At 40.4% G+C, this 19,900-nt stretch overlaps 2 protein-coding genes across 3 annotated transcripts in view; both read left to right on the forward strand.

Annotated features, from left to right (window-relative positions):
• Window positions 1–6,477, forward strand: part of galnt2 (UDP-N-acetyl-alpha-D-galactosamine:polypeptide N-acetylgalactosaminyltransferase 2) — a 55,826-nt gene extending 49,349 nt beyond the window's left edge. Inside the window, exons 14-16 of the mRNA XM_044179423.1 lie at window positions 163–289; window positions 1,577–1,696; window positions 1,834–6,477. Of these exons, the coding sequence (XP_044035358.1) occupies window positions 163–289; window positions 1,577–1,696; window positions 1,834–1,989 (403 nt within the window). The 3' untranslated portion in view covers window positions 1,990–6,477. The remainder of the gene's footprint in view (window positions 1–162; window positions 290–1,576; window positions 1,697–1,833) is intronic.
• Window positions 6,478–7,709: 1,232 nt separating this feature from the next.
• On the forward strand, window positions 7,710–19,601 carry smyd2a (SET and MYND domain containing 2a). 2 transcript variants are annotated; one of them, XM_044179611.1, is made up of 13 exons: window positions 7,710–8,439; window positions 9,639–9,702; window positions 10,509–10,619; window positions 11,751–11,811; window positions 13,369–13,496; window positions 14,268–14,335; window positions 14,637–14,739; window positions 14,901–15,011; window positions 16,007–16,127; window positions 16,279–16,453; window positions 16,735–16,843; window positions 17,187–17,275; window positions 17,401–19,601. In XM_044179611.1, exons 1-12 carry the CDS (start codon window positions 8,267–8,269, stop codon window positions 17,268–17,270), a joined length of 1,308 nt encoding a protein of 435 aa, XP_044035546.1. In that variant the 5' UTR covers window positions 7,710–8,266; the 3' UTR covers window positions 17,271–17,275; window positions 17,401–19,601. The 2 variants fall into 2 exon arrangements, with proteins under 2 accessions (XP_044035546.1, XP_044035470.1); XM_044179535.1 differs by having other exon boundaries at window positions 7,718–8,439; window positions 17,187–19,601.
• Window positions 19,602–19,900: the final 299 nt, after the last annotated feature.

Consider the following 19,900-nt stretch of genomic DNA (forward strand, 5'->3'; position numbering starts at 1 on the left):
AAGGCTATATTCTCTTATTTGTCCGAAGAAAATGGTACAAAAACATGGTTCTCTTTCCACAAGTTACTTTTGATTAATAAAACAAAAATATTTCAATAGATTTAGTACATGCATGATGCATTTAATATACAATTTAACAATACTGTGTTTGTGTGTGTTCAGAGTCCCAGATCACCAGGACATAGCGTTTGGAGCCTTGCAGCAGGGAGGAAACTGTCTGGACACCCTGGGTCATTTTGCTGATGGTGTGGTGGGCGTCTATGAATGCCACAATGCTGGGGGCAACCAGGTAGTGTTACCACAACGACACACACAGGTCAGCTTGTCCAATCCTTGCTCTAAAGACACCTGGGTGGCAGGTGGTGGTGGTGAGAGTACAGGGGGAATGTTAAAGGATTCAACTATTGAAGGTCAAATGTTACACAATGTGAAATATTTTAAGACTGTAGTAACTAAAAAGAGAAAAAATGTTTTCTGTATAGATCTATATAGAATAGATAGTATATATGTCAGGTCAGCTGTAGACTTACCATGTATACTGAAGCCTCAACTTACAGACTATCTGTACGTGGAAGTATTTTAACATTGTTCCTGGAGGAAGTATAAATGTCTTGGAGCCCTTTGAATGTGAAGGGTCTACAGTGTGTGCGTGTGTGTGTGTGTGTATGTGTGTGTGTATGTGTGTGTGTATGTGTGCAGTTTCTCAAATAGTTTCTTCCTAAAATAGAATGACAGGTGTAGTGGTCTTACTGGGGGAACTGGTGTCACTTAGAGTCAGAGACCATTAGCTTTACACGTCTGCTTTACCCTCATCATTTTGCAATATTGCAAAACTTGCCACATAAGTAGTTTTTCATTTTTATATATAATAGGTTTACAGCCTCAAATCTAGGTATATGAACTTCTGCTTTATCTAACTAAGGCAATATGGCTCTTTAGGCAACATGTTGTGAGGGTGCACGTCTTGATGGACGCTAATAATTCTTCCTCTACACTATACAGTGTAATATAACACAGATAATAAAATGAAGCCACTAAACCCCACCTCTGTTATCTATTGCTGCTATTGTTTAAGTCAGCGCAGTACAAACCATAATAGATCAACAGTATTCCTTTTTATTTGTTCATGTAAGACATACTTGATCCACCACTTGATCGGATGAAGATGTCCTTTGTTCGATTTGTTGTTTGATATTTTAAGCCTAATCGATGCCAGTCCTTTGTTTATTGTAACCTGTTAATCTCATCATAAGTATGTGGACCTAAAAACTTCTTTGTTAGACAAAAAGTAGAAAGAAAAAAGCTGTCATTTCCTTTTGAGCATGTATTCAGCAAATGGAGCAATCTTACTGGATTGATTTTATGCCCCTTAATGTGCAGTGCTTCAGCATGTACAGTGTTGCTGTAATATGTTATAAAATAAAACATCAGATCAGGACATGAAATTGGCCAAGACTCCATATAAAAAGATTTTGATTATTGTTTGCTCAGAACATCTCTAACCCCCAGTATGTGGGCATGCAGAAGTGTGGGTGCGTTTATACTATTGTTTTTACATAATTCAATTTTTGTAAAGGAGTGGGCCCTGACCAAGGACAAGTCAGTCAAACACATGGACTTGTGTTTGACTGTGGTGGACAGAACAGCTGGCTCCCTCATCAAACTACAAGGCTGTCGAGAGAATGACAGCAGACAGGTAAAAACCCTCAGTTTGGCTGGACTGGAATATCGGTTTACCAGAGAAATCTAATTTTAAGGCACCTTTGTAACATTTCTTGCCGAATTCTGCACACCACGTTATGTTTATGTCATGACATCATTATGTCCTTGCAGAAATGGGAGCAGATTGAGTCCAACTCAAAGCTTCGTCACGTGGGCAGCAACCTCTGTCTGGACAGCCGCAGTGCCAGGATGGGCGGACTCACTGTGGAGGTCTGCAGCCCGAGCCTCAACCAACAGTGGAAGTTCACCCTCAATTTACAATCATAGGGGGCGCTACAGACCCTGGGAAGAGTTGGATATTAGATAGAGACACCAACAGACTCTGAGACCCGGATAAAGAGATGGAAAGACAAACTTGATGGATTAATGGATCCCTCTTGCTCCACCTCCTCAGAGGTACAGCCAGTCACGTCTATACACCCCTCCCCCACCTCACCCCTCCCAAAAAACAAAGAGCCACACCCACTGGGGGGGAGGGGCTTGTAGACCATAATGGAGTAAACCGGAAACTGACTGGTGGATGGATGGTGACAGTGACGATTATGATTAGGATAAAAGCGATGAAGAGGCTTTCCATCCAAACTACATACCTCAGTGTTTTTTCATTGATGGTTCCAGAGGCAAATGACGAGTGAATTCTTTTTTTTCTTTTACTTTCTTTAATGCTGGTGAGATCGAACTCTTTGATGTTTTTACTTTGTAATTATTTTATTTTCCTATTAATATTTTTTATTTCTTGCTGTTGATTCTCCACGGAGGTGTCGCAGGAGCTTTTTTTTTCATTCTCGAAAGAATCAGGTGTTGGTGTTGTCGCTCCTCTCCGCTGCTCTCTCTTTGTTTCACCGCACCGAGCTAGAGCCTGTAACGGCGGACGGAGGCTTCAGGTTGTGGTTTTTGGTGAAGTTTGGGTGTAGAGTGATGTGATTCGAGGAAATGGACTTGATTCCTTGAGCTTTTCCTCTCGTTTACTCGCATTGCTTTACAGGACTAACAGAGAAAAGAGAGGCGAGGTGGAGAGAAGAATGCTGTGTGTTCTGCTTTGTTTCCTGCAGACTGTGTCTTGGGGAGGGGAAGGGGGATCAGGGAGGAGCTTCTCTACTTTGGATGGGGCAGTTCCTGAAACCAGAAAGTGTCATGAAGCCCACCCTCAGGATTTACTGTTTGTCTTCAGGCTGTAGCACTGGCTGCCACAGCATCTTCACTTCTACACCATTATGTCTCTAAAGAAACCGTACACAAAAAAAATCTCTTATCCATCTTTTTTTATTTAGTTTTGTCAAAAAAATGGAACCAAATTTTAAATGGATGTTTTGTGTTTCAGGAATACCAGAAGAGTGATTTAAAAGAGTTCTTCTTCACATACTCTTGCTGCTCTCTAACTGCTCCCTGTGCAGCGGTTCAGTTTATACACCTTCTCTTCCTGCACAGATAATTTTCTTTGCCTGTGTCTTTTTTGACATTGTAGGAAGGTTACTGTCTATTAATCACACCCAAACTGGATTTAACGTTGCAGCTGTTTCTCTAGAGCTAACAGGTGTTGGCTGCAAAAGGAATGTATAATATCACCACGATGAGACAGTCAATATTTTACAGATCAGCTAACATGATTGAGATGTTTGTTTCTACACTTTCAACTTACCCTAGCCTGCTAGAAGGAAACACCATCATTATGTGGCTAACATTTTACACTTGACATCCGAGGTCCCTCTTTTTGTTGACAAAGTAAAACCTTGCTTATTCCAGCCTGAGCAGATGTGCAAAAAGAAAAAGGGGTTTCCAAAGGCTTGATTGTAGTCAAACTGTATGAAATGTGCTCTGAAAAGATGCATGTATCACCAACAAGCTCCCACAGTTACACTCAGTCAGTAGTGTTTTCCATCAACATGTTTTTTCTTCTTCATTGTGCCTGTTAGATGAGCCATCTGCTCAGAAGTTTGAAACTGCAATAAACAAGGTTTTACCATTGGTCCTCACTCTATTTCTGATAGAGGTGAGCAGATTTTTCTGATTGCATTTTACTGATACAAAATACAAATGAGAACACTTGTTCGTTTTGGCGAGCTACTTTATTCTGTGGAACAATATTTCAGTGTCACCAAACAGCATTATGCCACTTTTTTGTTACCTGATCGTGTTACTGATACCATTTTCAGTACGTGTCTGTCTGTTGTGTATCTTTTGCAACACTAGTCTCTTCTGGGCTTCAACATGGGTTCATCTTAAGTGCTATGATCCTCCGTACTGTTAGTCATTGATGAGTAATGATGGTGCAGTTTGGGGGAATTGGTTTTGATTAAATTCGGAGCGACTCATCACTTGGCAGCTTCAAGGCATCTTACATTAACACAAAACATCTTTGAACAGATATACTGTACAACAGAAATGGCCTATAAAGCTCGCATCTCCTATTTCCTAATTTATTCTAGAAAGACGCTGCAGCCTCAAGTGTTGTACTTTAATGTCAAATATCCTCTCTGTTTCTCAATATTTCTCTCTCTCTCAAACGCGCACATTCACATCCTTACTTGTAAATGCTCCTTAGATTTTTTTGTTTGTTTTGGACCGATTTACAGAAACTGACAGCTTGTCGTGTTTGCTGTGTGACAATTTTCAATCCTCTGTTCCATCACTTTGTTTGTTTTCTGCCCTTTTTGTTCCTTGTACCTGCTGTTTGCCTTGTCTTATACATTCATCCATCTGTAAGCAGAGTGAGGAGTAGAGAAGGTCAGGTGAAACTGCAGCTTGCAGGTTGCTGCATAGTGCTGCGAGGCCCAGATGTGAGGAAGGTTTTGTGTTGCCATGGTGACCAGACTCAAGGGCCCAAATCTGATTTAAGGTTTCAGTTAGTTAGATTTCATGCTAATCAGAAGGTGGATTTACTGATAAATAACGGAAAAGGGTTGGGGGGGTTTGCCATTCTGTTTGGAAACTGCAAAAAATGTGAAACTTTCAGTTGTGTCTTAATTTCTTAAGGTTGTTGCAAATCAATAATTCTTATACTGAAGAGCTCGTTGGAATTTAAGTTGTAAATAAGGATTTGGTGGAGTACAGTGCACAAAATCAAGTTTTAATGCTTCAGTGTTGCTCAGCGTTGGATAGGTGAGAACCCCAAACTAGGAAGTCTTCATTTTCAAAGTATCTGGCCCTTTGTCATTGTCAGGCAGGGTAACATGATGATGTTTTTAGTGGTGTATAGCTCCCTCTATTGTCACACCTCTTGTGGGTAACGAGCAGAGAACTAGAAAAGAAAAGGAAAAAGGGACCGGAGTAAACTTCTGATGCACGATGCACCACCCGAGAGTTTCAAAAAATTTTCTTAATCACATTTTCTTTGTCTTTGGTTCATTCTTTTCTTCTTAAACTGTTGATTGAGCCAAACTAAAATGGCCAGGCAGTGGAAACTGAACAGGCATGAGAACCAAACTGCACACACCTGAGTGACCATGCCAATACTGTCTGCAACAATGGTTCAAATATGTTGTTTTAAAGCCTTTTTCTTTTTAAACTAGTCTTGAAAACATTTTTATTTTATTTTGTATTATTTTTATGTTATACACAGAGGAAATGACTGTAATAATTAAGTAGTCCAGCGCCTCATTTTGATTGGATGATTAAATGTTTACATCTTTAGCACAGTGTGCCAAAGTTCCTTCCTGTTTTCTCTGTATGAGGAAGAATGAGAAGAGGTAAAAGTCGCAGAGAACTCGTTCAGTGTTGGGTGCACATTTGCCTACAGTGTATGTTGTGTATCACATCTTCCCGTTCTCACTTCGACACGTAGGATACACCGGGGTGAGAATGGCTCTTAGCTGCTGATAAGGTGTCAGTTTTATAATGGACACAGGGTACAAATTTGGCAGTTTCCTTATTTGATGTCTTAAAATGTGTCTGCAAAACGTCTGAGGCAGAACCAACTCTGTGTGTGTTAACACTTTGCAAGATTGACAATATTCTTCCTCTCTTTCTATGATGCTTTTAGCTTTTTTTCTAGACAGGCATCTGTATTAGCATTAAAAGGGGTCATATAACTGAACACCAGTCAGCGAACAGGAGCGTCTTCCCCACTGAGCCAGAAGGACTTTATTCATACTCACTGTTTTGGAGGGAAACAATCAGCTGGTTTATTTGGTGGAATTTACCAAGAGAGGAGGTGTAAAAGTCGAGCTTTGTGTTCTCTCAGCTTTTCATGATTTGTCCTAACAAGAGGGAAGTCTTTCACCTCAAATGCCCTCTTAGGATTAACAGAAGAGCCCTCTCTGATATGTGAAAAACCCCGCTGAGACATCCAGCTAAGGACTGCTAAAGCTTCTCCATCTTTTGCTATGAGTGACAGTAACAGTGTTTGAGTCAGGGCATAAGGGGGGCTTAACATGCACATAAGACACTGTACTGTACAAGTCTCATCAACCAGTAATGACCGATAAACGGTAAAACAGTAATCAATAGAGAGGGACATGAAGTAATGGGGTAATGATGTGTTTTTTAAGAGGAATGTGGCTTCATTGAATGACAGTGGTGGGTGAAATGGTACGAGGGGTCACACATGTAAAAGTGTATATTTTTGTATATACCTACATCAGTGTGTGTACAGTATGTACATATATACACAGTGTACTCAGCCGCGGTTCCTAGTTTTGTTGTCAGACTGTACAGCGCTTCTAACTGTTCCCTGTTTTATAGATTCTGCAGAAATTCAACTTTGAATGAGGAGAAATGATTAACTTAAATAAATGCATTTATATATATATATATAAAACTAAATGGTGTCAAGTATTTTGGTCTGCTTCAGCGGTTGATGGTGCAAGTTCAGAATAGATAGACAAGCACCAACACAAACATACCCAGATATTATAGCATATTGATATATCTGTTGGTCGGTTTCAGTTTTGACAGTTTCGCAGCCATGGATTTGAACCACTATCTGCAAAAACGGATGGCCAATGTGGTAAACATGTATTCTTTTTCCATCCATCAGTCAAACGTCACTGTGTTTTCTTATATTGTGGGAATGGCAACCTGACCTCAAACCACCCAAATGCTGTGCTGTGAGGGAACATTTTGGGCAGCGTTAGAATAATATTCCTGGTAGAGTAATTACATGGCAACATATTGTGCTCCTAATAACTGAATAACACACTGTACACATTTCCTGTAAATGACTAATCTCAATTTCTGCAGGGCAGAGAGCTGCCTTGACATGAACTACGCCTCAAATTTCAGAAGAATGCAGATGGGCAATATTTCCTCCAGCAGAGATGGGTTACTGGGGCAAAAGCAATATGGTTAATGTAGTGACACATTTACACCATTTATATATTTGTAGCCACTGGAGAAGACGGCCATGATTCTGTACTGAACCATTTTGTTCTTCTGTGACATGAAAAACAAAAGTATGTGGACTCCACTATATGTGTTTTAGCAGCATATTAATGCTCATGGTTTTGGAATGAGATGTTCAACAGTCTCCACTCCTATGGGAAGGTTTTCCATAAGACTTGGGAACCAGCCATAAGTGCGTTAAGGTCGGACACTGATGTTGGACACTGGACTGTCAGTGTTCCAGTTCATCCCAAAGGTGTTGGATGGGGTTGAGGTCAGGGCTCTGTGTAAGCCAGTCCAGATCTTTAAACTCAGAAAACCATTTCTTTAAGGTCTTTGCTGTGTACACTGGGGCATTGTCATGTTGAAACAGGAGATGACCTTCCTCAAACTTTTGCCACAAAGTTGGAAGCACACTATTTTCTGAACTATCCTTGGTAAGACTTTACTTAATTGGAATTGAGTATAACATAAACCATGGAAAACAGCCCCAGAATAAAAGTATGGTAATTTGGTATTTTGGGCAAAATAGTGTACTGTATAGGAGATCACTGTATGCTGTGTTGCTGGGATGTGCATATCTGTCTGTCTGCCAAATCATTCTGGTAACTTAAAAAAAAAATGTATCCAGTAAACAAAAGGTAGGTATGAAAATACATATAGAAATATATATAAAACAACAAATGAACAACACCATTGCTTATGCACATTAATCAACATCACTGCAATCACGGCAAGCATATTGCGAAGTAGGTCATGTACAATGCAGGCAATTAACACAAAACAATGTTAAGCAGACAACCAGCACAGGCACTTAAAACATGACAACATACATCACATCACATTACATTACAGAAGACACAGGCTGTGTAAAAGCAGAAGGGACGCAATCTGACAAACAAACAAAAAGCCAAGCAAATGCAGGCAAGGTAAGCATGCAGTGAGCAGGTGTGATGGCAGGTCTGTCTGCTTTTATATCAGGACATCCAGCTACAGCGCATCTGTTCACCACAGAGTCCATCAGTGCATGCATTAGTTACTGTACACTGTACAGTGGCTGCATGTCTGTGTCGTCGCCTCTCCAGCAGGGGGCGATGAGAGCCGCACCGGACACGCAGAGGACCGGAGAGGAAGAACGGGTACCGACAGAAGCTGATCAGATTCCTCAGCACACACAGGTGGTGGTCGGTAGTATCTGACCGGAGAACCGTAAGCAGAACAAACCATGAAGAACGAAGGTATAGAGGGGACGGAGAGGTTCCTGAGCCCGGGCAGTGGCAGAGGCTTGCGGGCGGTGAGGCACTTCGCGGTGGGGGAGCTGGTGTTCGCCTGCCCTGCCTACTCCTACGTGTTGACAGTGAATGAGAGGGGAGCGCACTGTGAGCACTGCTTCACCAGGTAACATCTTACCTCTCTGAAACAGCTGGGAAAAACACCTCTCTGACAGTTAGCTTCAGGCTGTTTTTGTCTTATTTTTAGCCTAGCTTAAAAAAGAACAAAGCGAGTAATGTGTCCAGTTCAACGCTGGCTAATCTCATCACCGAGCTAGGTTAGCTTGTAAACCTCTGGACACCTACCTAGCTGGTGCAGACTTAAATGGGTCAGTGCGGTGAGGCAACTTTCACCTACAATAACCTTTAGTGGTGATTTTTTTAAAATCCAAAATGTAAAAAGCCTGCTTTCCTGTAAGCTTAATGAGCCTATTAGTATGTTAGCACATGGTCTTACATAAGCTACTCATACTACTTAGAGGTAAGATACAGTTAAGGGAGCGCTTCACAGATTTCTTCTGATATCTTTGTCATAGTGTGACATTTACTCTGTGAGAGTACTTCCTTAAAGGCAGCCTCTGTTTATCCCTACAAGTCCTACACACATGCTTGATGCACTCCAAATAGTAAAAAAGAAAACCTGCAGTCTTTATGATATCAGAGTCTGACTTTATTATTATTATCAGGTTTAAAGTTTTACTTATAATTAGAATTGAATTATAACATGATTTTGAGTCATTTGTTGGTAGTTTAAAGCCCATGCGTGCACCAGTAACGGTGTAGGATGTGGAGTGGTTAGAAAGGCCAGCCTACAACATTCAGAGAGTATTGACATGTGTAGGTGTGTGTAGGCATACTGTGTCAAAAACATAAAGGAAGGTTAAACTGCAGTGCACTGGTCCTTTTTAAGGTTCAGCCCTCTAGCTTGCCTACTTGTCTTGTTGAGATCTGATGCACTATGACACTCTTTATGAGATGCTTTAGAGTTAAATTAACGCCCTCTCACACGCTCACTTTTATACACACGTGTGTCCTACCCAAGCTGCCTTTAAGGTTTGTAGAGCAGTAAAAGGTTAGGGTGCTAAATATAGTTGTCCATGTGTCCCAAGAGAGGAGGAGCCAAGAGATGAGAAGGCCAGGGGTGCATGTGTGCATTGGGGGTGGGGGTGGCACTAAACTAACCTCTGTTGTTGTTTCAGCTTAAGTGTATCCCACCTTTTGTCACAATTCTGAAAAGACTCTGATATATTTAAATGTTGTTCTGATAAGAGCTCCACTTCTCACCGCTTTAGTAGAGTAGCATTTTGTGTCTTTATGTCATTGCAGGAGAGAAGACCTTTTTAAATGTGGCAAATGTAAGCAGGCCTACTACTGCAATGTTGACTGTCAGGTAAGAGTGCTTTCTGCTTCCTTTATGTTCATTTTTATGGAGGGCTTGTAATTTCTGTGTGTGTGTATGTGCGCCAGTTTCCACAATTAACTAAAGGAACGGACCATGAATACATTTTTACTGCAAACAGTAACTTTTATAAAAATATATAACAATATGTGGACCTGGGGTGCCCTGGTAGCTCACCTGGTAGAGTGTGCGCTCCATGTACTAAGGCTGAGTCCTTACCGCAGCCCTTAGCCCTTTGCTGCACATCCCCTCTCTCTCTTCCCCCTTTCCTGTCTATCTTTGGCTGCTAAATAAAGGCAGAAAAGCCCCCAAAAATACAATAAAAAAAATAAAATAACAAAATATGTTGTCCTACAAATATCTATTTTAGTCTTCATTTGTTTCGGTCTTATTCCTGCTATTTTTTTTTTCTAATAGAAGGACAAAGCGAATGAAAATAGGCAGCAATCAAGCCATTTGATTCTTGTTTTACATTTACAAATGTTTTTGGTGTCAGTTTGAACCGTTTGTGTGCATCCATATGTGTCAGTACCACCACAGAGTGAGTTAAAAGAACTTATTTTTATTATTCTTGTGACCGACCTTGGACTATAAATTGAGGACCCCATCAGCAGAGCTCCAGCAAGAGACAGAGAGAGTGTATACACACACACACACACACACTGCTGTTGCTATGGCGATTCAGTCTGTCCTCCCTCTGCCTAGTTTTAGTTTCATGGCACAAAAAACACTTGGTGCACTGCAGTAAAACTGAGAAGTTTCTGTCCTTTTCTGTGTGTGTGCGTGCATTTATGCAGAGAGGTGATTGGCCAATGCATAAGCTGGAGTGTGTAGCTATGTGTGCCTATGGGGAAAACTGGTGTCCATCAGAGACCGTCAGACTGGTGGCTAGACTCATCGTGAAACAGGTAAAGTAATATGAAGTAGGAGTAGAAATGTTTCAACATTCAGACATGTCTTTTTTTTTATTGGGAACAACATGGATGTCTATGCAGGAAAGGTTTAACATAAACAGCAAAGAGAGAGAAGATAGATGTGAGATACTTTTACAGAACAAAAAGACATGAGACATCATCCTTCTCAGTTTATAAGCAACACTGTGCACAAGAGTTCCCAACTTTTAATCTTAGGGTAGCAATACTTATGACACTGAGAACAAAAGTAGACCAAAGACTAAAGCAAAAAACAACAAGTGTTGTGTGTTAAAAGGCTGAGACGCCTTTTAAATGGTGGGCAGACTCCGTACTGCTCGGCGCATCACAGGCGTACGCCGACGACGTAGTGATGCGGACCCACTGGTACTCATAAAGGGACTGGAGCAATCAGTAATATTATTAATTACACCTGTGGTTTTCCTGCCATCACAAGTGCAAGGAAAACTCAAAATGACCAGCCTCTATTTGAAAACTGATGGCTGAACGGAGCCATGTGAGAATGTGACTGGAAAGTCAACACAAAGTTTATAACCTTTAGACAAACTTTAAAGAAGATAAAGAGTCAAACAAAATAAGGGGCTGACTTGATAATAAGTTCATTTTATGAGCTAGACCATATTTTATGCAATAAAACCAGCTGTGAGCTGCTGGAGCAGCGATGCAATGACTTAATTTATCTCTTTTCATTTGTATACCTTTGCATGAGTAGCATCAGGAGTATCCTGGGTGTCATGTCTTTGCTATTCATTCATTGCAGTTCAGAAAGGTGACTTGTTCAGACTGGCATCATCAAACAAAAACAATTAAATCGAAGCAAACTATAGTGTTGCAATGTTAACACAACCTTGTTGTTTTACTCTGTTTAAATTAAAGTGTTGGTCCTGTTGAACACTAAAGTTCTTGAAGCCAGTGCTCTTATCCAGCTGCTGTATTGTTAGTGTTTTAATCACTTCTTAATTGGCCAAAAGGTCTTTAAAAAACAATTTGCTACAATAAAGCAAGACATAGAAAAGGGCAATTTGGTTATTTTGTGTTTTATTTTGCATGATTTTGCTTTTTTGACTAAAATGACCACATGTCTCTCGACCGTGTCTCATGTTGCAGAGAGTCACAACAGAGCGCACCCCTTCAGAAAGGCTGCTACTGCTCAAAGAGTTTGAATCTCGTAAGTAGATGTGTGTGTATGAATACATGAGCGTGTACGTTTAGTTACATTTGCGTGCACTTTTAGTTACATGGTGCAGTCTGTGTGTGAGTGTGTGTGATCTTTCTCTGTCTCTGCAGTTGTAGCAGTGTGTCTATTAATATCCTCTGCTGTAGCCTCGAGTCCTGGTTCTGTCTCTTTTCATTCACTCCAAGTCTGCAGAGCACTGGGACTTAAATCCCAAGGCTCTGGGTGCTGTAATTTCATGTTCTCTCCCCTCCTTTAAAAACTACTGCTACTGTGCCCTTGAGCAAGGTACTCAACCCTCTTCTCTGAGGGACTGTGTACTGAGAAGCAAGGTATTAACACATGTACTCCATATACCTTATGTCAGCCCATAACTACATAGAAGAAACTAAACTCTGCCCAGCTTAATGTTGTGCGACAAGAAGATTTATAGCATTTTCTGTTTTGTTTTTATGGTGCTTTTTAGATAAAGACTAACTCAACTGTATTATTGAGGTTGTATAAAATGTAGTCCTGAAAACACATGTGAAGCATTTCCCAATAATCTGAATCATACATTGTAAGTTGAGAAGAGTGTATTTGTCCAAAAACAAGACTTTGTTCCATCTAAGCGCCCACAAATTGTTTTCTCTGCTCTGTTCGGTGTTCATCATTTAGTCTGAGCTGTTGTTGCAGGCTCAGATGTGTCATCAGAGGATTGTCACAGAATTAACCTTCACACCTATCTCTCATGCACACAAAGCAAATCAGTGGCCAGCTGCTGCCTGTTGCCACCAGACTGTCTCTGTGTGTCTGTTTGAGTTAGTGTGACTGACAATGGCACATGGCCTACAGCAACAGCATATCCTACACGTTACTAACACTGAGTGGTTCTACTAAGGAGCCATGTGATAGATTATTATGATGGTGGTAACCAATAATAAAAAAAAACACATACATACTCTCATTTTTTCAAGGAGAATGCATATTTAAAGTCATTTTTGCATGGTCCCTTTGGTAATCTCTCTCCTCTAAAATGGAAGAACTGCCCCAAACAGTTAACTAGACTAAAAGTCTCAATTCTAGCAAGTGGCCCAATAAGTTTGCAAAGTTCATTACGCCTCACAATACCAAAGTGCTAGTCGGAACAAAATAAAAAAATTACATTTTTGCCTCACTAGTGGTAATAGCAACGTCAGTGCCGTGGCCATGGAATGATTAAAATTTCAAATGTTTATCTCGGAAGCCCGAATGTGTTCAGAAATCTCTCTGAGATGTCTGCATCTTAGATTATGAGATGTCCTGTTTGCAAAGTGGACATTTTAGCCTGAGGCTAGAACCAAAGGAGCGTGGAGAGTCAGTGTTCATACTCAAAAGCACTTTAATGGCAAAGCACATGAGCTAATAAACACACAACCTTCTAGATACAAGGTGGTCTCTTTATGATGGTCTGGTTTATGGTGTTGACTTTGTCTCCATGTCCTTTTTTGTGTATGTTCATCTTTCTTTGTTGTCCTCTCTGTTTCTATTTTTCTGTCTCTTCCTCTGTTTGTGTTTCATTGCCTTTTCCAGATTTAGATAAGATGGACAGTGAGAAGGAGGAGATGAACCAAGCAGACATAGCAGCACTGCACCACTTCTACTCCAGACACATCAGTGACCTCCCCGACGAACAGGCCCTCACTGAGCTCTTTGCACAGGTAACACTGGATAACACTACATCCCGAAGGTTTCTTTGGATCATAGGATGTTCCATGTTTCTTTGGTAGTATCTTTAGAGTCACTCTGTACTGTGTGGGTTGTTGCTAGAAATCCACTGATTTAAAATCCTCCTGTTCCTAGAAGGATCCAGGATCTTGGGTGTGTTTTTGTTACTGTCGTGTGTCGAGCATCAGAGGTCTTGGCTGACACATAGACAGGTGTTGACCTTTCTTGGTCTTGGAAGGACATACTGGGTTGCAACATACACACAGAAAACATTTAGACACACAATGTGCAAATACAGTATGTTTACATGTGCACACTACTCATAGTCATACGTTCTTAATGCTTGTGTTCACACATCTTTTTATCTTTCTCCCCTCACATCACCCCCAGTTGTCCTGCTCTTGTCAGCAGTTACATCATGGAGATGGCTCATGTTCTGGATCTGTATCGCACACACGCGCTGGTCCTGTCTGATTTACTCTACAGCATTAAGCTCTCTGATCTGTCTGTTAGCGCTGCTGACTCTTTTCTCTCCACGCTACACCAACAGACTCTTTGGCTTCTTATATTACAGCTACATTTAATCTCCACCTCCTCTGTGGAGGAGGTGTTACAGCACAGGAGAGTAGAGGGTGATGCAAGATGTATTATCTTATTACTCACCCTGTTGTTCTCTGTCGCCACATGTTTGTTTGTGTCTTCCCTCCTTTCTTTCTTGCCCTGTCCCTCCTTCTCTCTCCTGTGTTTTGTCTTTGTGTCTCCAGGTTAACTGTAATGGTTTTACCATAGAGGATGAGGAGCTCTCCCATCTGGGATCAGCTATTTTTCCTGAGTAAGTAGTCCATGTCAACACATCACCATCGTTCAACAGCTCATCAATTCATCAGTGTATTTATCTACTGATAAATCCTAAATTCCTCCCTCTGTCTCCTTACATCCACTATATCTCAGCTGCTTCTGATTCGTTTCATTATTTTATTTTATTTTTATAGTCAGTGTGACATATCCATAAACCATCAACCATCAGTCCCAACATCATAAAGCTTCTAAATGTAACGCTTTTATGAAAATGTCTGATTTCACAATTTTTCTTTAAACTTTTGTGCTTCTCCTCCTTCCTTTCTTCCTTCTAGTGTAGCACTGATGAATCACAGCTGTAGTCCTAATGTCATAGTGACCTATAAAGGCACAGTGGCTGAGGTCAGAGCTGTTCAAGAGATAAACCCTGGAGACGAGGTAAGTAAACATTGAGCTCATCTAGCAACGAAGGTGCTTCTCGCAATTTTGAGACCACATACAATCACAAAGAGATACATATGCTTATGACAGTCTTTATTTTGATTGATGTAAGAGGGCCATGATTTTTTCATATTTCATCTCCCTCTCTCTCTCTGTAGATCTTTAACAGTTACATAGACCTGCTCTATCCAACAGAGGACAGGAAAGAGAGGTTGTTAGATTCCTACTTCTTCACATGCCAGTGTACTGAGTGCACCTCCAAGTCCAAGGTACTGTTCACGCTCATACACCTTCATAAAGTTTTTGATAGAATTGGAGTGGAACCTTTTTGCTTTGTTGATGTGAGGAATATACAAGAAAGTGTCTCACCTGCATCAGTCTCTGCTGTCTGTTGGAGAACTGCTGCAGGTTCATGACATGATACAATTTCTGTCCTCTCTGTGCCAACAACAGAACTGATGTTTCTGTTGTTTGTGTTACTGCGTATGTTTGTTTGAAATTGTACCTTACACTGTCAAGCAAGCTGAGTAGCTGTGTCCAAATTCCATACTACATACTAACATATGAACTTCATACATGCTTTATACTATATACACCGAAGGCTGTGGAAACAGGACACTTGTAATTCAGTCCCAAATGAGGACAGAAAGTGCCACCTGTGTGATTTTGGATGAGGTTAAGAATGAAATGCACTTTATATTCTATCAAGATATTCGAGTTAAGCTTTTCCTGAAAATGTCCCAGTCTGTTTGATATGACTGATGTACAAGGCAGTCAAAAAAAATCCTATCCATTCATTCACCATTCTTTATAGTATATCTTGTTTTGGCAGGAAATGATAATAGACATGTGGCAATGGATGTCTAGTATCCTTTTGACTTTGGAAAACAACTGCCAGTTTCATATTTGGAAACTTAAACAATGAGAAATCAACATTTATTTTGAAAATGTGGTCCTTTTTTATGTGTTCTGAGATCTTCCATGAGCTGTCTCAGCAAGTAGTGTCTAATCATTTCCAGCTGTGAGTAGCTCCCATTGTGCGTATTTGAGTACTTTTGTGTACTATTCCAATGTGAACACACCACATACTGGTCAGAATTAGTGCGTATAGTAGTATCAAATTGGGACGCGGCTAGTGTTACAACAAAGGCTCAATCGTACCCTTGTTCCTTTTACATAAACTCCTTAAAGCTTTAGAGTATCTTGTGTAGGATATGTTACCATACATCTATTTCCTACGTCATTTCTTTCCATCTCTTTCTAGGATAAAGAAAAAATGGAGATCAGGAAGCTGAGTTCTCCACCAGAGCCAGAGGAAGTCCGATCCATGGTCCGTTACGCCAAGAATGTCATCGAGGAGTTCAGGAGAGCCAAACACTACAAGAATATCCTCTTCCTCTCTGGTTTCCATTTTCTCACGTCTTCTCCCTCTCAGTCTGTCAGTTTGTCTTTCTTTATCAAGGACAGTCTTTCACTTCTCAGCCTCTTCTTCTTTCTCTACGTTGCGTGTGCCATTATTCCTTGACTCTCTGGCACCCCCCAGTGAGCTGCTGGAGATGTGTGAGCTTAGCCAGGAGAAGATGGGAGCCATATTTGCAGACACCAACGTCTACATGCTGCACATGATGTATCAGGCCATGGGTGTCTGTCTCTACATGCAGGACTGGGAAGGAGCTATGAGCTACGGAGAGAAGATCATTCAGCCATATAGGTAAATTGATCTGCAGGGAGGCAGTAATGCATTTACAATAGATCCTTTAGTGCACTCTCAAGCTTGATGATGCTAAAAATGTTTTCCCTCTGTGGTATACAACACTCAGCCACATCTGCTATGTCTTTTAACTTTTATTATTGTACTCTTCCAGCTTGACATGTTTTGAACTTTTGTAACACTACAACAAAACCCAATGTAACATTAATTATAGATTATAACTCTTGTTTCCTCTCGCTTTCACTGCTTAGCTTGATGTATAAATTATATTCTCTCTACAGTGTTCACTACCCAGCATACTCTCTAAATGTGGCATCTATGTATCTGAAACTGGGACGTCTGTATTTGGGGCTGGAGAAGAAGACACAAGGAGTCAAAGCTCTGAAGAAGGTACATTTACAGACATCTGGTCAGTTGTTATGTTAATAGGTGGCAAAGTGAAGGTAGAAAATATTTTGGGCTCCAAAGAGCAGGAAGGGTAAGGACAGAAAAATTAGCAGAAGATAAGTGAGCTGTAAAAGGCAACTACACTCAGAATAACTCATGAAGAAAAAATAGGTTTAGAGATGTGAGGTGAGTCAAGTGCTTGTTCAAACCTTGATCCACAGAAGCACTTGATAGCCATGAATTACAATGTCATAAGCTGTACAAATGTGTTGGGGGCTAACCACATCATACATTTGCAATGTGTCTTTTAATGATTTTAAAATACTGTTTTTTTTCCTGTCTTCAGGCAGCTGCCATCATGGAGGTGGCTCATGGGAAAGATCACCATTATGTAGCGGAAGTCAAACGAGAAATTGAGGAGCAGAAGTAAACAAGGTGCAGCAGGAGGAGCAAAATGATTAAAGCAACAACAACAAAAATACACATCACAACTGCATGCCATGCATCTTATTCCTCTCCGTTTTCCGTCGCCCATTCTTTTGTTTTTCATGCCTCTTTAGGCAGGGTTTCTTTTTCTTCATGTCTACCGTCAACATATTCTGGCTGAGGATGACCGAGTTTTGCATCTGCGGCTGCCCACTGCCTGTCAGACCTGGAGTTAAAAGCAGACAAATTGGGGTTAAAATGTTTGGAATGAAAGAAGTGTTAGAAATACTCACTGTTCTAACCTTGAACTTCATTTGAATGTGTTGTTTTCTGTATGCTGAAACTCATTAAACCCATTCAACAGGATCACATCAGTGGAAAAAAGAAAAACTTTAACACAGCCTCTCAGAAGAAACAAAGCTTTCATGTGACAGCTACGTAAGATCCATTTTCTGGCGTGACATTTTGCCCAGTTTTTCTTTCCTTGTGAGTCTGAAATCATTCATTGTGTTCTGTAGACCTATCAAACAGACATTTATGTCTTTGGCACAGTTTTAGCTGCACAGCTGTGCTCCAGAGCAGTTCATGATTTGGACTTCTGTACAAACTGGTGAGTAGTTGTTATGAAGGGCATTACTACTTATTCACAGCCAAGGCATTTTAATTCTATCAAATATTCAGCACCAGAGTTTCTGGCTTCATTGTTTCTTGTTTAAACTGTGAAAAAATTATGACTGACCATGCGTCAGGTACTCTGTAGCAACGGAGAAGAGAATGCAAAGAACTATTCCTGAATGAATAACCAGAGTTTTGATTGGCTTGTCTTACAGTATGTTTTGCTTGTAAAGAACCAGAAAAGGTGTTGCACGTGTTATTGTTTATGTTGTGTGTTTTTTGTTTTTTTCATATGAGGCTTGTTGACCAAAAGGGCCACAGGTTTAACTGACAAGGAACCAGCTATAATTCTCTATTCACAGTGTATCCTTAAACAGGGGTGCTGATCTGAGGCCAGTTTGCCTCTTAAGTCAGAGTGAAGACATTGGTACTATGATCCTGGATCAGAGCCCCTTTGCTCTCAGGAAAAAAGGCGCAACACTGTAGCTTTTGTTGCCTTTTGTCAAGAGATACATTATTGTACCTTTTTTTTTTAGTGTTTTCTTAGAAGCATCATGAATCCAGATTGTCATTACCCTGGGAAGGAAATCACCTTAGCAGCAGTGGACAGAATATTAAAATACAGTATAACTTTGTAGGATATACCTTTTTACATACAAGTGATAACGAGGGCGGTTATCATCCTCAACATACACTTTTAATTTTATAATCAACAAGAATGAATCAAATGTTTTTCATCCCCCTTGCTGACAACGAGGTTGGTCATAAATGCTGGAAGTGTTGCCTGTGTTTGATGGTTTTAAATGACCCTGAAATCGTGTAGGAGGAGGAGCAGTTACAGGTCGTACAACTAGTTTTTTCTCTGCTGCAGATTGTGTGATGGAGGCTTTAAAAAGTTGAAAGTTAAGGCAATGCAAAGATCATCACCTGGTTCTTGTTGCAGTCAGATTTTGTACATTTTTTTGTGACAAAGTGAAAGCAAAACCTGTATGCACATTTTGTTTAATTTTATCAGTTTCTGTCAGTGGACCGTTTTGCTGCGTGCAGTCTTCACACCATGCACCACTAGAGGAACTGAAGATCTAATTCCTTCCTTCTTTTTAATGCCTGTAGCTTCTCCCTCTCGTTTACCGTGAATCCAGTTTTATGCACCACATGAATGTGGGTTACTGAGGGGTAGAAATAGCCCATTGTTATGAGTTGCCTGTGATCGTATTTGTAGCAACTCCTGCATAGGTGACTCTTTTTGTCACCTGTAAAACTGCATCGAGAAGGTGCCTGCCTTACAGCTTTGCATAGGTAATACAAAAGCACCAATGAGCAGCTCTGTTCCACATGTTTATTTTTTGTGTATGTTTTTACAAAGGAAAGACAGAAAAAAGGTTTGTAGACTGGTTTGCACAAACCAAAAAAACATCTAAACCCTCTGTTTGCCAGATTTGAACACTATGATTTGTTTTCTTTTTTCTGTGATGTCATGAAAGATAAAACCTGTGGCACAACGGTTAAAAGAGTAAATCCATACTCATGCTGCACATGTAAAACCAGATGAAAGGCCACCTAGATGATGTTTTCTACAGTTTCTGTAATGAACTGTTACTTTATCAGGCATGAATGTTATTCTGTTGGAATGCATAACTAAAACCTGAGCCTCTGATTCTTTCTGTATCATGTCAGTGGAACTCAATAAATGACAGTATGACACTTGCTTTGTTATATACAGTGGTGTGCAAAAGTGTTTTCCCTCTTCCTGATTTCTTATTTTTTTGCATGTTTGTCAGACTTAAATGTTTCAGATCATCAAACAAATTTAAATATTAGTAAAAGATAACACAGGTAAACACAAAATCCGGTTTTTAAATGAAGGTTGTTATTATTATGATTAAGGGAAAACAAAATCCAAACCTACATGGCCCTACATCCTCTAGTTTATGAAAGCAATGAGTAGGATAGTAAGACAAGAGTTTCCAAGGATGTCAGGATATCCTGATATCCTGCGTGTGTGGTGACAAAGTCACA

This window comes from Siniperca chuatsi, linkage group LG1 (assembly GCF_020085105.1).
Source record: "Siniperca chuatsi isolate FFG_IHB_CAS linkage group LG1, ASM2008510v1, whole genome shotgun sequence".
NCBI classification, from domain to species: domain Eukaryota; kingdom Metazoa; phylum Chordata; class Actinopteri; order Centrarchiformes; family Sinipercidae; genus Siniperca; species Siniperca chuatsi.